The 18,614-nt window shown below is 34.1% G+C and overlaps 1 protein-coding gene across 9 annotated transcripts in view; it reads right to left on the bottom strand.

Moving 5' to 3' along the window:
- Positions 1–18,614, bottom strand: part of dnc (phosphodiesterase dunce) — an 872,058-nt gene that overhangs the window by 11,617 nt on the left and 841,827 nt on the right. For all 9 annotated transcript variants that reach the window (XM_081742182.1, XM_081742183.1, XM_081742184.1 and 6 more), the window contains 5 exons: positions 17,107–17,315; positions 12,723–12,821; positions 6,442–6,606; positions 3,970–4,069; positions 1,061–1,215 (listed from right to left, as the gene is read on the bottom strand). In XM_081742182.1, the coding sequence (XP_081598308.1) occupies positions 1,061–1,215; positions 3,970–4,069; positions 6,442–6,606; positions 12,723–12,821; positions 17,107–17,315 (728 nt within the window). The remainder of the gene's footprint in view (positions 1–1,060; positions 1,216–3,969; positions 4,070–6,441; positions 6,607–12,722; positions 12,822–17,106; positions 17,316–18,614) is intronic.

Below are 18,614 nucleotides of genomic sequence, written 5' to 3'. Positions count from 1 at the left end.
ATCATACCAGTGAAAGTGAAAGTTCCTTTGCTTGAAACTGAAAGAAGAAAATTTTCTTAATGTGCTAATTAATTAACAATTAGTACATTAAGTAACTCTCAATCCTTTAGTTTCACGCGACAAAACTTAATTTTTTTTAGCGATGTGACTTTCCTCACAGAGTTCCTTTGACCTTTTTATATGTAAGATAAAATATAACAGGAAATATGTAGAAAAAACAAACACACAAAGGCAACCTAAAAAAAAAGAAAAAAGAAAAAGAAAAAATGAAACGGTAGGCTCACAGCATGAAACTAAAGAATTAAAGGCTCCAACAGTAGACTTGCAGTAGGCACAGATCAGCGTTAGTGCAAAATTGCTAGCTAAAAGGAGACTTCGTGAATTTTGTTTATTTATTTGCATTAATATTTACACTACATATTTCCTATTTTCATTTCTTATCTTCAACTGCTTCTGAAAGAGGTTTACGAGGTGAACCGATCGAATTTGTTGCAAAAACTTGTAGAGAAATCCAGATGAGTTTCCACTGAGTTACTCATTTCTCTTAATATCATCAGTATGAGTGAGAATTATTGATAGATGATCGTCATACTTATATACGCTCTCTAATATTTCTTATTCTTTTTTTTTTAAATTTAATTTTGGAAGATCCTATCAATAGTTTCAAAGTACACTCATTCCTCGGTTTCACAATACTACCTTTAAAGATACCAAAAAGCAACGAACAAAATATGAAGCACCTGGCTCAGTTTAAAAGTCCTGCTTAGTATAAAAATGTTGGATCTACTATATTATAAAGTTTAGTTCATATTCAAGAGTCTTGACTTTAAACTAAAGACAGTACTGATCCTAGTATGATTTTAAGCATCTTATTCATGAAAGAATTCTTTGATAAAAAACGAGAAAGGCGTAAAAATAAGTGATCAATGTAAAGGCCACTTATTTTTACGCCTTTCTCCATATTACTTAAACAATTTGTTGAGAACGAAAACTGATGTGTATTATAATATGTTTATTCACTCACGTCCTTTCATTGTTAATGTAGTGTCAAATATCTTACCATATCTATAACCATCTTCCTTAGCGTTTGCCTCGGCTTCTTCCCCAAATTGACAAAAATGTCGCAGTTTTCATTTTGTAGCAATTTAAACGCTACGGCCAAATGATGGTTTTCTAGTACGGATTCATCATTGTACATCAACGCCAATTCCGAACCTAAAGTAATAATGAAAAGAAAATACCTATGTATTAGAATAAGGTCATAGTATAACTTATATGGATATAACTTATTTGGATAGGTAATACAGTGGCATAAAAATACAATATGTTGGAAGTAAATATATATATAAAAGCAGGATTGAAGCCCATTTTATCCAGTGTATACCTGACAGTCAAGGAAGGGGCCATTAGCTCTCCCTTGGATCCGTGCCTGTATACAGTGGCGGATCCAGAATATAATCAAGGGAGGGGCTAAACCATAGTTTGCCGTTTTATCCAGTGTAAAGCAGGATTGAAGCCCATTTTGTCCAGTGTATATCTGAGCGTCAAGGGGAGGCTATAGCCTTCCTTGGATCTGCCCCGTATATATTATATAATACTATAATAAATTACTTTGATAATATAATTTCCGTAAGGGAATATTGTAACTGAAGATGCTCTTTTGAAAATTTGTCAGAATAGGCTCTATGAGAATCCTATCTCTTCTTCCAAGCTCCTAACAAATTTAACAGTTTCTTTTAGGCGTAGTTTTAGGGGTTACCCAACCTCCCTCCCTCTACCGAAGCTAAAATAAATTAAGTTGTGATTAGAAAAATTACACTTGTGCAGGGCACATCCTTTAAAATGTAATATCAAACAAACTCGCATCTATATACTCTTCGCCAACCGTTTTAAAGTCCATGTTCACGAATTTTCAAAGAATAAATACCAATAAAACGTCCCAGTGCAGCCCTTTCACATTTTGATTCACCCACTGCCCCATCCACGGACAAAATTTTATGAACGAAACCTTGCTTACAGTTGAATATCCATGTTCTTGTGCAAGGCAGGGTTTCACAGCAGCTGATATTTGCATTTCGTGGCAGATAAGCTTCGAAACCTACTTCACGCAGTAAAGAATCTTAAGAAACTTCTTTCCTTGAATGCTTTAGAAACAACATGCATTGAAAAATGTAATTCCTAAACATTTGGAGGATTATTGTATTTGTCAGTGCCGATTTCTTTCACTAAAAATTGTTATTGTTGAATTTTCTACTGTTAAGTTTCAACTATACTGTATATATGTATATATATAACATGAAAATATCTTTTTAAAAAATTAACCCTCGCACTGCCTAGGTATTGTTTGTAACGCAGACTAGCAAGTGGGTCATTTTGTTGTACCCATCTGTTAAGATTAAATATATCTTGGAAAAGAAACAAATTAGAAATTGTCACAAAAATCTACAGTAACTGAAGTGAACTGTACACGGGATGAGACTAACCACTAAATTCAGAAAAGGCGGAATACAGCTATTTATTGTACTGACATCCAGGAGTAACACTTCTAAATGTCAGTCAGGGACATCATCTACCAATGGGGGAGGGGGGTACCTTGCGCCCAGCAACTTAAAATAGCAAATTTATGAGACGGACTAACGTCCAATCTGCACCACCGTACGGTATATGCTTTAGCTAAACATGACCAACATTTTTTTTTTTTTTTTTTTTACAATTTTAAAGAAACGATTAGAAGGGTAATTACAAAAAAAAAAAAAAAACATATTGTAGTGGACACAAAGTACCCCCTTCCCTTTCGGTTGGTAGTGTAGGGGTTAATACTGTCAAAAATACATCCAAAAGAGCAAAAAAAAAAAAAAAAAAAAAAAAAAAAATGATTCATTATCTTTTAGGTGAATAATCGGTGTGATATTACTAACACTAAATATGGACAATAGTCACTTGATAACTAATCTTTCACGATCACAGTGAATGTCACTTGGTTTCCTGCTATAATTATCACAATTTTAACTTAAACAAAAGTAAATCAGCTGACACCCAAGTGTTTTATGCTTTCAAAAAATCTGTGACACCAGTATAAGGAAAATTAGTTAATAATAATAATAATAATAATCCAGGACGATGTTAATTTTCTATCTTTGTAAGAAAAATTCTTAATATTTAACACTACTAATAAAACTGGTTAATGATGTATAACTGTCCCAATGTCATGCACAAAGTGTACGGTAAATTTCATGTGGTTTAACCCTTGGACTGACACCGTGCAGTTCGAAATCGAAACAGTCTGAAAGTGCTTTTTGACAATTAACTGTCAGTGATAATTGTAGTCAATCTTACACTTTGAGAATTTGTGTTTATTGTTCAGAGATATGCTAATGATAAAATAATTAGCAGGGCCAAAATTAATATATTTGCCGCCCATAGGTATTAACAAAAAAAAAAAAAAAAAAAGTCACCCGATCAATATCAACATATCCCAAGAGTAGAAAACTTGAGACAGTAAAGTGAAAAGCAAATATTTAAGTACAAGTGGAAAAATAAAATAAAATAAAATATAGACCTGTACAGTAAATAATATAAAACTGTCAGTTTCATTACTTAATTTGGTTATTTATTAACATGAGGCCACTGCCGAAGAAAAATTCTTCATGCAGTCTTTTGAGTGAAGGTATGCCGATCACCATCATATTTTTTTTTAAAAACACTTTTGAAAGTTTCGATACAAAGAAAATTTTTAAAAAAATCAAGCTATTTACAAACAAAAATCAACATATTTTCCATTTCTTTGTAGCATTCATGTCTTATACGAGTATGTTAACATCAATATGGCAGATCGCAATGCGATTATTTATCTAATTTCATCTTTATTAGACATGCTAGGTAATAAACATAGTTAAAAGTTAGAATATATCTGACGAAAATACTTCTGATATTATAACAAAGAATACTGGACTTTCAGTAAATACTTACTTGAATTTATTAAAAATTGATTAGTAAGCCCCGGATGATCTACGTCATGAATTGCCGCCGCAAATATGGCTGCCATTGTTTCTAATGGTGTAAACACAGACTGTAAAGAAAGAAAAAAAAGTATGTTTATTTCAATTTACATTTTCTTTAATGAGTATACTAAAACTATCATTCATATATAGTTAGTAGATAAGTAATATAAAAATAAGGATATAAACTGAACAGTGTAACAACCACTGAGTTAATAAGTGCAAGGCAAATTTTCAGACGTCATAAAGAGAATGCTTATCTAATACTAAAGGTAGAGATGAACTAAAACTGCGTGACTTAATTATTAACTACGTTTTTTTTTTTTTTTTTTTTTTTTTTTTTTACCTTGTTCCCAATTGACTATTACAGGTGCAAAGAGTGAAAGAAATTAAAGTAAGTAGTCTCCTTGAAATAGGAACAAGGTGTATTCTTTAAGCGATGCCATGGACTTAGATAAGATTGCTAAATCTGTTACTTATCACATCATTCGGACAGGGGCGGCTTTAGGATTTTAATTTTGGGTAGGCCCACTCCCAACCTTTATGGATACATATACACATTTGATTGATTAATGACAGTATTAGATTACTTTTACAGTAGTGGTAGGTGTTATTTGTCAAATAATTATCAACCATTAATATAAATAGTGGAAAATATATTTACTCTTTATTGTGTCTTTTAATGTTTATATATTTTTCAAAATTTTTGGGTGGGCCCGTGCCTACCCGCTAAAGCCGCCACTGCATTCGGAACATTAGGCTCACATGTGGCGTGCAGCCGTTTAAGTCTTGTTCGTAACTTTATTGGACTTTTTGTCACGAGAATTTTAATATCCTAATTTTAGTACATATGTATTGTAAAGTTTTAATCAATTAAAAAAATATTAATAAAAAAACATGAGAATAAAAAGCAACATTCTTTATGATGAGCGTGTTACTCAGAAATTTTTTGTTAACACACACATTGCAGTAGCAGTAACGAATAGTGCAAAGCGATATGCGATAAATTCACGACTTGAATAAAACCTTTCTGAGCTCTTTGGAAGTTGTAGCCAAACATTATCCAATATTTGAGACACCATATACCGGAGAAACTAGCTTCTCTTGGCCATACAGGGTGCGTTATGCCTGCAACCCTGAACTTTAATGTTTCTGATAGAATAAGCTCTTGTTGATGACAATAGTAACTTTCAAAAATCTCTCCACAGGAGGGACTTCTTAAATTTATACGTTTAAAAAGTACATTGGGAAAAATAACGTGCTGTAGAAGATAATACACACTAGACCTCTCCCTTCCCAACGGATTTTTTAAATATGGGCAGAGAGTAGTATAATTGTTAATAGAAGTCCAAGTTTATTTGATTTGAGATCTGGAATCCCTACGTAGACGTATTACAACGAAGTTCGAAAATCCTGTCACCTGAGAAAAGTCGTGACCCTATTTATTTACTTATTTATTTATTATGTTGCTATTTTTTTTTTTTTTTTTTAAATACATCCTTTTTGTCAATCGACTTATTTGAGCCACCTTGTATAGTTATTATATAGGGCAAGCTGTGATAGCATTTACAAAGAAATCAAGCAAAGTTGCCTCCTTTTCTTCTAAGAAAAAGGCGAAATTAAGTAACATTTCTTTCCTTTCTTCTTCAAAAATAAATTAAGTAATATTTCATTTCTTTTCTTCTTAACAACAAATTAAGTAATAATCCTTTCTTTTCTTCTTATAAACAATAAATTACGTAACGCAACAAATAATGATAATCAAGCATAAAAATATTTAAAAAAAGACAAAGAATCGCCCAGACCTCATTCTGTAGAAGACAATAAGACCTACGGTGGATCCGTTCCTACATTTGACACCGGCACATATAAATGAAATGAACATCATCAAGCTATGACCGCCTTTATCCCTAGGCTTTCCCTTGTACCCATTTCACAGAAGCTGGGCGCATAAACAAAATATTCCGTATATAATACACAGAGTGAAAAAGTGAATGACTGGACCGTGATCTTCGGTATGCACAGATGTATATAATTCTCTGTTTAATTTATGTAATCAAGAGGTTATGCAATCCAAAAGAAAATTATGAATATCACATGGTACAACACAATTCTCCATATCCCTGCTTAATAAATAAATAAATAAATAAATAAATAAATAAATAAATTAAATAAATAAATATTTACAACACATGATCAAATTCTGTGTCTGAACCATCAAACCACACGATTTCTTCGCAGATCTGTAATCTGGTGAGTGAGAACTTCTGGAATCCTCTAAAAACACAGATTTGACTAGTAACTCTATACTCTCTTTCTTGTACTTTTGTCACTCCTCAATAGGTATTTGCATTAACAAAGTCAAGTTTATATTACCGGTACATATTTGTAATGTTCCGTCGTCAAGGTCATACAAAGTTAGTGTTAGGATAGATAATTTTACCTCAAGGGCCGGAGAATTTAAAAGCACGTTCGTGGATTGTGTGACATCCGCTGCATGGAGGCTGTTGTGGTACGGGATATCCTTCAAATAATGGTCCTCTAGAGTCATCATAAACGTAATGAAGATCTTCGGCGGGATCATGAAGGTTTTCAGAAGTTCTCGCTCCTGGAAAGAAAGAATAAAAAAAGAAATTAAGTAACATTTTCATTTCTTTCCTCGAAACTTTGAAATTAAGTAACATTTAGTTTCTTTTTATAACATCTATATAATAGCCCTACGTTCGTCATTTCGGAAATTCTGGAACTAATTAAAACGTACTTTACTCACTAAATATTCAATACGAACATTCAAGATAAAATATATTTAAAATGATGTATTTTTTTGAAGATTTTCTGCATTTACTTTTCTTATTTTCCACAAAATTCCTTCTTTATAATTGAGAATACATCCACTATTTAATGTCTTCTTTATGTATTATATCAGAACTGTCTAGGAAAACATGTTTATATACGTCTGGCCATAAAACTTAACAAGTTAAATGCTCAGGTCTGGCCATAAAGAAAAATGATATCAAACGATTGGACTCTTGTCCATATCAACATATACATATTTATACATAAATGTTATTGTTACATTCTTAAAAACAAATTAAGTAACATTTTCTTTCTTTTCTTCTTAACAACAATAAATTAAGTAATATTCCCTTTCTTTTCTTCTTAAATTTACAAGAAATTAAGTAATATTTTTCTTTTAATAAAACGTGAGATTAAGTAACTTTCTTTTTTTCTTGGAAACAAGACAATAATTATTAATGAATGCCAAAACTTGTGTTTCTAAAATGTTAATAGGAATAAAAGAAAGCAAAGAAAGAAGACATGCCTATGTACAGTGAGAACAAAATAATAATAATAATAATAACTGTTTTGTTATAAGCTGTAATTAAGTCTGAGTCATTGCGTAAACTGTCAAATTGCTGTCTTTTTACAATATTTCACGCAATTTGTAACACTGTACCTGACAGAAATATCTATTTTAAGAAAAGTAAAATTGATAAGAGTTAATGATTTAGGTATTTTCCGAATTAAGGGAAAATCGATAAGATTCTCAAAATTATCTCATTAATGATAATACAAAAAAGAAGGTAAAAACTATCAATGTGACTAATACTGGCAAGAATACGTAATTTTATTCAAGAAATAAACCGATGTAGATGCGTGTATCGTACATACGAGTTCACAATTTTGAGTACTTCTTACTAGAACAAAATATTCGTTAAGAAATATGAAGTTTATGAAGAGTACAGAAAAAGGAATTTCTGAAACGTTCGAATCGTGTAATTTAGCAATATCACAGAACGTAGGTCTAAATTATATATATATAAAAATGAAAGTCACCATATTTGTGACGTAATAACTTCTGAACCACATGACCGATCTCGATCAAATTTTCAATATAGATGAGGTTCACGCTTGGAGTAGTTTTTATAATTTCACTTTTGACAGTGCAACTCAGGGGAGAGGGAGGGGGGATACTTAAAAATGATCGAAAATGACGGATATTAGTGTTAAATCCATCGTTTATGGGGTCGCTAAGATGAACAGTGACACTTCCGTTCCGATGCACGTTTAAATTCAAATTCAGCCCTGCAACTTCGGGGGGAGGAGGGGTAGATATAGAAAAATGATTGAAAAATGACTGATCTTTTCTTAAGATTAGGACGAACAGGATAGTGGAAGATCGTGGAGCATGGAAGCTTCTCAGTTGCAGCAAGCGACCTGCCAATAATGGCAGAACACCTATGATAACGATGATGATGAAACGTAGTGAAATTGGTATGGGGTAATGCAACGAAAATGTTAAAAAAAAGAAAGAAAAGAAAAGAAAAGAAAAATGTCGCTCGTACAATGTACAACATCACTAAACTATTTAAATTAAGTTGTTTTCAGTTTCTGAACATTACGTAATCACTACGCACCGTACAAATTAAAGTACGCCTATACAAATAAAAAAAAACACAATAAAAAAGATCTGTCTTTTACGCCTACTTATAGGCTGCACGTGTCTTTTGTAGCTATCATCTTGACACGAAAACAAAAGATCAAAATTTTGGGAAGCTTTCGTAACAACCTTGGAGAGACATTAATAAAACAAGTACTGTTTGCTCAACCTCCAACTATCTACAGACAAACGATAAAAACAAAAGACGCAGAGCCATCTATGAGATACGCCACGTACTACGCCTATCGTATGTTTTCGTTATTTTCTGGATTTCAGACTACACAAGGGCAAGGGAAAAATATTGTTGAAAGATAATGAAGGTGAAAAATCTAGATAGTAGTAAACGAACGGAATATTACCTTTTTAACGTGTCATTTTTTTTTTAAATTTATTTTCTGGGGAGAGAGGGAATGTGGTGGATATCATAAGCTAAACCTACGGAATTATTTATTTATTTATTTTGGCCAAGTTCCTTCGTCAAATTCAACCCAATTGGCGTAGACGCCAATTCCTGGGTCAAACCTAATTTTTCAAGCATGGATCAATAAAGAAAATTAACATTTTTTTGTGGTCATTTTCAAACAATAACGTAAGGAAACAACACGTGTGTTGACTAAAGCAGAAATGCCCAAAAAGGGAGTGTCGAGTAGATATTCTCCAAAGCACACATTTCCAGGATCCAACAGGATCCCTTAAGCGTCAGAAGTAATGACTCTACTTACTATAGTCCGCGTCACCCGAACTGGCATGTGGCATTAGCCAATACGCTCACAGTGCACTGTTACTAAACCTTCAGAGGTTAATCTAATCATTCATAACTGTACACAAATACGAACAAAATCAATTATGAATCATTTAGTTCCTCCCTGAAGGTTTAGTAAAAGCACACTGCGAGCTTATTGGCTGATGCCACACGCCAATTCAGGTGGCGCCGACTATAGTGGCGGACCTAGAAGGTAAAAACTCGCGGGGGGGGGGCGAAGGGCAACCAGAACCCAACTATTATGGGTACATCATAATTTTACTATAAACTTTCAAACATATATAAGTAATAGCTTAAATTATTTTTGTCACTCAAAAAACTGGGGCTCATGGATATATTGACCATTGTCTGCCTACAATGTACATTATTCCTTCTAATCTACTGAAGCAAATCATAACTATTTGACTATTTCATATTTAAAGGGAAAGGAAGACAAGAATGGTCTGCTGTCTTTCAATAACACTAGTCAACAAATTTTAACTTATTTGTTGTAACATGAGAGAAAACACCTCATCCTAAAGGAACATTTGCGCTGAATTCGAATATTCATTCCGTTTTTATCCATCACGTACAGTTTTCCCGCCACAGAGCAATTGTTTTGAGAATTCCCTCAATAATGTCCCTTTTTCGTGTATTTCCTAATCCTCTTGTTCCCTTACAAATAATAGCACAAGGGTTAAACCAAGGAAAACCTTGATTGATACTCAATAAACCCTCTAAGTTTCAGAACAATTGCGTTAAGATACTACTGCCACCACTTCATATACAGTTAGAGCTTATGAAGAACTTTGTCAAAGCCATGGACACTTTCTCGGGATATAAGTTTTCTAATGTGAGTGATGCTAAGATTTCAGCGGGAGAGTTTGTTGATCCCCAGATTAGAAAACTCGTGCTTGATGACAGCTTTGACAGCAAGTTAAATAGTGCCGAGCTAGCGGCCTGGACAGTGTTTAAGTGTTGTGCGCAACTTTCTGGGCAATAACAAAGTGGAGAATTAAAGTGAAATCGTACAGGACATGCTACAGAAATACGAAGAATTGGTTGTAGGATGTCTAAAAATCCACTTTTTACACTCTCACCTTAGCTTCTTTTCTGTTAATCTAGGTGCTATCAATGACGAACAGGGGGAAAGATTCCACCAAGACATAATGGCAATGGATAAAAGGTAACAGAGACGATGGGATCCTTGAATGATGGGAGACTATTGTTGGGATCTTGTTAGAGAATGCAATACTTCTTACAAAATAAGGAAGTAGTGTACATTTGTGTAACTCAATGGAATTTTAATACATTTTAGTAATTTTAATGACTTTTTCATGATATTTTTGTACATTTGTATTGTTGTTTATTGTAAATTGTGATAAATGTAAATCGTATTGTCTTCTATTTTATGTCTGTGCTTGTGGTAATGAAGCAAATCGTTTTTCTCCACCAAATCAAGAGATCTGAAAGCAGAGACATATAGATATCTTATTTCTCTATAAATAATAACGCGATTGTTCTGAAACTTAGAGGGTTTATTGAGTATCAATCAAGGTTTTGTTGTTGTTGTTGTTGTTGTTTATTTAATGTATTATTATTCGTAAGGTGACAAGAGGTAGGGTTGTGAAATACGTGAAAAAGGGAAATTTTTGAGGGAATTTCCCCCACAATCCCCCTGTTGTAGGAAAACTGCACGTGATGAAGAAAAACTGAATACATTTTCGAATTCAACGCACATAGTTTCTTCAAGATCAGGTGTTTTCTCCTATGTTACAAAAAATTTTGTTAACTAAGAAAAGTGGACTTGGTAAAGGATATTTCTTATATATATATATATCTTACTGTGACAATTCAATGTGAACTATAGAGACTTTATCACTATTTTTAAAGTAACTTTTGTAAATATAGCTTTCTTAAGTCATAACCTACAAAGTATTTATAGCTCGGGTGATAAATTCAAGGTACAGTATACGTGTAGACACAAGATAACAACGAACACTAATACTCGTAAAACATGTACAAATCACGGTAATTACATAGTAATACACATTTTTTTTATCTTACACCTGCTTATTCATTAAAGTAAGCAAAGTCGGTAATCAACAAACAGATAATCCGTAAAAATTCAATGGATTATCGTAAGAATGAAAAGTGAAATGTTACATGTTGTTTTGTTCTTATCAGAACATTATTATTTTTTTTTTTTAACTGGCATCCATAAAACTTGCTTTGCGGATGACAGGTGTTGTAGATTTCCTTAAAATTATAGTGCTTTCGGTTGCGGTATTATACAGGGCATTTCAAAGCAACACCGACAGGCAACGTTTAGGAGGTGATTCCTGACACCAAGATAAGACGAAATGTATAGACCAACCGGAGTGCACAAATGCTCCTTTTCGAAGTTATAGGTTGCCGAAAATATGAAAAAATGAACTTTAGAGGTCCATAGTTTCAATACTATGGGACCTACCGTAGTCGGGTTAAGACTTTATTGAGAAACTAATATGTGCCCTATCCAAATATCCATGTTTCAGAATCCTGCGGTACTTCCGCAACAATTTTCATAGAGGTGGTAGGTGAGTACTTCAAATTATATGCCCGTAACCAAACTACCTCTATAAAAATTGTTATGAGTACCTTAGGATTCTGAAACATGTATTTCTGGATAGTGCACATATTAGTTCCTGAAGTGAAGTCTTGACCCGACTACGATAGGTCCCACAGTTTTGAACCTATGGACCTTTAATCTTCATTTTTTTTTTAATGTTTTCGGCACCCTATAACTCTGAAAGGAAGGATTTGTGCACCCAGATTGGTATCTACTTTTTGTCTTATCTTTGTGTCAGGAATCACCTCCCAAACGTTGTCGGTATTGTTTTGAAACACATTGTAACAGCTTCACATTCACTTCTTTTATCCAATAAATGTACTCGTCTTTTGTCTGTTTGCCTTCCCTTTGCTTGTCTTTCCCTCAATTTGGCTTTGCATTTGCTTCTCGAGGCAAGTTGGCGCGAGATTTGCGTAGTAACAAGTTCAAACTTCACTTTAGATTGAAGACATTATATTTGGCGACAGTTTTCCCTCTTACGTTAGATAATACCAGAGTTATCCTATGTTAAGGGACTTTTGAGACACAGGCCCGTATCCAGGGGGGTCTGGGGGGCGGGCTCCCCTAAATTTTTGCTGGCCCCTAAAAGTTTTACAGTAGGCTTGCAAAAGAACTACAATATGGTGATGAACTATCATATGGTTGGATCGCCCCCCCCCCTAAGTTTTTGGGCTGGCTACGGGCCTGTTGAGACACTCTGTATTATTCAAAAAACCTTGATATCTATTGGATTTTAATAATATTAAACAAAAATAGAGCACGTTTAGAATGTATTTACGTATCAAATAGGCTACATTATAAAGTTTTCGCATTTATTGTAACTACGAACAAAGACCTACCATAATAAAATAAAACTAACGATTAAACAAGGATACTTATTTTTGGATCATTCTGTATCTAAAAGGTGAAAAAATATGTAAAAGCACTTACTTGGAACACCGTATACGTTACAGCGGTTAAAGGCCTTGAGTTAGATAATTCCCCTATCTTAAAGATATCAATGCCCCATTTGTCAATATTGGACAACATCTGCAAAAAAACAAAAGAAAAAATACAATAGAAACCACTTTACACAAATAGATAGATTAAAGTTTTAATTACCATACTTTTAATTAAATAACAGTGTAAGTTAAGATAGTGATTAGATAAACTATGAACAGTGGCGAAGCGTCCGAAAAGGGAATAACTGCATCGGCATTACCCAAACCAAAGTTTTCTTTTTTCAATCAAGTGTTTACAATTGAATCGGTGAGATTAAGAAGGGAAAGATTCCACTTTTTTGTCAAAATGAGTTGAAATAGCCATTTTGTTCCTTTATTTAAGACGCATATTTTGGCATGAAAAACGGAAAGATTCCTTTCATCATTCTGACGTAGGAGTTCGTGAACAATTTGACTGAGATTAAGAAAGGAAACATTCCAGGAATCTTTCCCTTCTTATTCTCAGCCATGGAGATAAACAAGAACATACCGGAGTGCCTAGGTATGTGAAGTTTCTATTGTTTTGCTATGAGAGAAAAACACGATAACCATAAGCAATTTCCCATTTTTTTATTAGTGCTAAAGGAACACATCGAGTCTTAACCCCCCCCCCACAGAACTTCCCAGTATTTTTCAAATCCTGTTACATATTTAGAGGCTGGGCTGGCATGCACAAAGATGCATAAAATGCTTCTGGAAAAGCATCCAGAACTAAAAGACATAACAAAATATGAGTGCTTTTTAACTTATTACAAGGAAAATTATGGGTACCGATTTGGTAGGCCCCAAGTTGACGTGTGTTCAACAAGTGAAGACCTAAATACAAAAATATCATAATCGACATTGAATGACAACACTAAACGGGTCGCTGTAGCTGAATTGATGGTCCATAAAAGGAGAGCAAGTAAGTTTTACAAGAAAATGCAAGAAGTAACTGAATTATGCTCCAATAGAAATGACGTACATGGAATCTGTTTTGATTTTATGCAAAATCTTCCTTTGCCGTGCATACCTGTTCAGGAAATGTTCTACTTTTAGAAAGTTATGGTATTACGTGTTTTGTGTTCATAGTTTAGGAAATTGAAAATCTACTATGTACACCTATCATGAAGGAATTGCAAAGAAAGGAGCAAACGAGGTGTGTTCTTTATTGTATGACTATATAAAAAACAGTGTTGACCCTCAAGTGAAAACTCTATACGTGTTTAGTGACTCATGTCCCGGGCAAAACCGCAAATCACACTTTGGTGAGATTGTTCCTGTTTCTTACTATTATTAGGCGATTTAATGAAGTACATGTATTTTTCCCCATTAGAGGACCCAGTTTTCTCTCCATGCGACCGAAACTTTGGTGTTACTAAGAGAGCTATGAAACGCCACTATAGGATTTACTCCCCTGATCAACACAACGATATGATTAGCACTACAAAAAGCAAGTAGCCTTTGTTTGAGGTGAAACGAACAAATTCTGAACTTCAAAGGATGGTGGTCGACATTTTTCAAAAAGACTTGTGCTAGTGTTCGAACCAAACAGACTTTTAAAATCAGTACCTACAAACACTTAACATTCACAGTAGCAAAAAGGGGATATGTTAAATACAGCTCACACTTTTAAAGACGGGCTACAAAGTGAAGTTTATAAACTGTACAAAGGTGGTGAAGCAGACCCTTCTGTTGAAAAGCATATAAAAATCGTTCCCAAAAAAGGAAGAAACTCGAGGTTGTTGCCAAAGTGGTTCACTGTGTGCCGGAACAAGCCAGAGTGTTTCACAATAAACTTTTAGAGTGGCCTACTGATGAGCATGAGAGTAAGGACAGTGAGTAGTAATAGAAACAGTGTACAAACGCACAAACCAATATCTCATGTATTTTATTTTTATAACATGTGTGAATAATGTTTAATTTTCAGTATTTTTGTTGGTTTAACAATAAGTAAAGAACAGTTTTAAACTCATAAATACGTTTTTCTTTACTTTTTTCGACCTCTAAGTCTGTTGAGATTAAAAAGGGAAAGATTCCACTGTTTTTAAACTCATATAATAACCGTAATAAGAATGTAATGGTAAAATACTTTTGCGTATATGTTACTTAAGGTTATAAGGAGCGACTTTCCAATAGTACGTTTCTTCCTGTGACTATTTGTTTGGTTACTACGAAGTTTTTTTCAGTTTCCCAAAAGTGTGGTTATGTGGAATCTTTCCCTTCTTAATCTCACCCGTTCAATTGCATTCTCATTTTATTTATTATCTTTCAAAGGTGTATGAATATCTAGTACAGTTCAGTATAAAATTATTGTCAGCTAACTCTTCTTAACAGACAACGTAGGGTGGCGCAAAAGTCAGTTTACTCATACACAAAATTCAATTTAATCATCACACCATAATCTTAACCTAATTTCAAAAGAATACCGAGTGCATTGCTGCCAAGATCACATGACAATATGACAACTCTGATCGTTCAAATATATTAATTAGCACGAAGGGTAATTACATCATCATATAATTATGAAAGTAATTTTCTTAAAAGGTAAACTGACTTTTCCGATACCCTATACTTGTATGAGTGATTAGAGAATAAAACTTGTTTCCTTTCAAAACAATGTCTTACACTGTATATGGAGGGAGTCCTATTGATCCAAATTAAGTTATCAGCAAGAACGCCAAACCAGGGGCGGCCGGGCCCGCAAAGTTCATGTGGGCCCCATGTATTTTTATGAATATGTATTTTTATTGTTATATGCATTGTTGTATGTAGATTTTTAAGAAATCCCCCCCCCCAATGTTACAGAGAAGTCGGCGCCGTTGGTTATCAGTTTAGATAAATTACCTACAATTTTTGACCCCACACACAGTCAAAGACTGTTGTATTTCTATATTTCTGGAATGTAAAATCATCACAGTACAATTTACGCTGAAAATTTTTATAGCAGAGCAAAATTACTTTAAAAGTTAAAAAGTTGCGAGCAAAATTAGTATTATTACACCTAAGCCGCGTCTTTTGACCACTTAATTCCCTTTTCTAACTAGTTTATTCTAATTTTGCTCTACAATCATTAGTCACAATTAGCATCTCATTAACACAACAACCCATAAGATGACCCAGTGGGTCTTGTCTTCTTCTCTCGGAAAATTTCCGTATGAATTAAGAGCAGTGGCGTACATAGATTTTCATCAAGGGGGTTTTAACCATTCAACGTCATGTCGTTTCAGAATATATATATATATATATATATATATATATATATATATATATATATATATATATATATATATATATATATATATATATATATATATATATATATATGATTTTTCTATAAATCTATAAATCTTCTGTAAGTTTTGAAAACCTGGAATAGCGTGCGCAAAGGGGTAAGGGGGTTCCAGGTTTTAACTCCCGTCTTTGACAATATATGGAAAAATGATGATGTGTACAAAAATCGCGTGAACTTCTTCATTGCTATAGGGAGATTTCCGCTATTGTAGATCCATTTTCATGTTAAACCAATCAAAAATCACACGTATTCTGAAACGATATGAGTTTGGATGCTTGAATACCCTTTGAGAAATTCTTTGTACGTCACTGCATATATTGACTATCGTAAATGTTTATTGTTTCATAATAAACTTATCTTGTTGAAAGAGGGAGGTTAAAGCCCGGAATCCTCCTACGTGTATGCCACTAATTGAAAACATCTTTGCGTAAGAATTGGGATCCAACTTTTGCTAACTCTATATTTATATATATATATATATATATATATATATATATATATAAAAGAAAAAAGAAAAAAGAAAGAAAGAAAGAAAGAAACTGATATTCCAGTCTATAGTTGATAGCTATGGTTTGTAGTTGAGATCAGAAACTGAATTTTTCAATTGCTGCCATTTACTGTTAGAAGAAGGTGATTACCTGGTATTGCAAATACCTTGTAACCAGTGGCGCCCGAAGAAAATTTTCTAGAAAGGGAGCCATCTCAATGGTTGCTATATACTATTACGTCTGGTATTTAATATACGTGGTTTGCTACATTTACGTATACATTTTCGTGAGCCAGGGGGTCCCGGGCCCCATCATGCCCCCTTCGGGCGCCCATGCTTGTAACTACTAGGCTCTTCTTTCCAAGTTTCGAGTTTAAAAGTTATACTGAGCTTTCTTAAATTTCAAAATTGAGTGCTCACAAGCACTTAAATTAGAACAAATTTTATATTTGGTCATTCAGCTGATAGATGGAAACACTGACCACCACCCCACTTATACGAGGAAGTACGAAGGTAGCCGAAGTTCTCAACTCAAAAGGATCATTAAAAAACCGTAGTAGAACTTAAACTTACCCTTCCAAGATCAGCTTCATATGGCGTTTCAACCCCGTATTTAGGCAATTTCTCACCGGTAAAGCTATTCGTATGACATAATGGCTTCTTGACGCCAGATATTTGGGACATAGTTCCTTGGCTTCCATGATGGCGATCCTTCTTTTTCAACCTCGGTTCAGCTGTATCCTCTATCCGTAGAGAAGGCAAATCGAGTTCCTGTTGTTTGTCTGAAAAGAAATAATAAGTACAATGATTTTTAGTATTCAGCATATATTCTAGGTAGACCTACAGTATTATATAGTATATAAGTTTGGAATATAGGTCATTACCAACATCATGATTATAAGGGACTTTGCAATATAAATGTGAAATCCGAGATAGGCTTGATGTATACTATGTTCAGGCTAATGTGGTCAGGGGCGTCATTTGGGCAGGGTAAGGGGATAATTTCCTCCCCAGAGTTGGAGAAATACATATATTTTAATCAATTGTATACTAATATACTAATAAAAAAAAAAACGTGATACTTTTATCGGTGAAGTATCCTGTCCCCCTCCCTCTGACAAAATTTGAAATGATGCTGTTGCAAGTAGGGTATCAGGATAAAACAAGTCTCTCATACTTTTATATACGAGTTGTTGTTATGCTCAGGATAGAGAAGGGTAAAAAGCTGTATCACATCAATCGAAAGATTCGGGCATGATGGCTCAGTGGTAGAATGTTCACATCTCACGCGAAGGGTCTCTGGTTCGTCCCCAAGCCATATGAGTTTTGTGGAGGACAAAAATCGTGTCCGTGGGTTTTCTCACTTTCTTCCCACGTGAGATGCACAGTGGGTCAGCGGTAACGCGCTTATCTCCGGTGCGTGCGGTCCCTGGTTCGATCTCCGGTTAGTTTGTGGTGGACAACACCATGGGATTTCTCCAGGTACTATTGTTTTGTCCTACATTTTTATTCCACCAATTCTTTCAACTTCCATTAATCATCTATTTCCTTTTTTCTAAAGGGCATAACCGTATGGGACGCGAAACTATTATTTAAAAAAAAAAAAAAGTGTAAGTGAGTATTTTTGTTAAAGACCGTTGTATTTTGATTATTAGGCAAGAATCATCGCACCACAATAAGGATTTCTTGTCTCGATCTCAAGATTTTTTTTAATAATCTAAAAAGATTCTCGAAAAACTTGTCTCGTCTCGTCTCGTCTCGTCTCGTAGATTCACATTGAAAATTTGTGCCTGAGTTTTGTTCTGAGCTTCATCTAGAAGTTATCAGAATCCTCCTGCGTGACGAGAGGTCGACGAAAGGTGTAATATAACAACAAGTAAACCGTATTTATTATTGAAATATATTGCAGGGGCGGATCCAGGGAAGCGATCGCCCCCCCCCCAGAAGAGGAGACTTTCTTATTTTATGTATATAAATAAAACCCATCCCAAAGTTTGGAGCCCTTAAAAGTAGCAGTATGACAACCTACCGCCCCCCCCAGAAGTCTGTCCTGGATCCGCCCCTGGTATATTGTGTAATAA

This window comes from Thermobia domestica, chromosome 16 (genome assembly GCF_964235325.1).
Source record: "Thermobia domestica chromosome 16, izTheDome1.hap1.1, whole genome shotgun sequence".
NCBI lineage: Eukaryota > Metazoa > Arthropoda > Insecta > Zygentoma > Lepismatidae > Thermobia > Thermobia domestica.
This window is presented reverse-complemented; position numbering and strand designations above follow the sequence as displayed.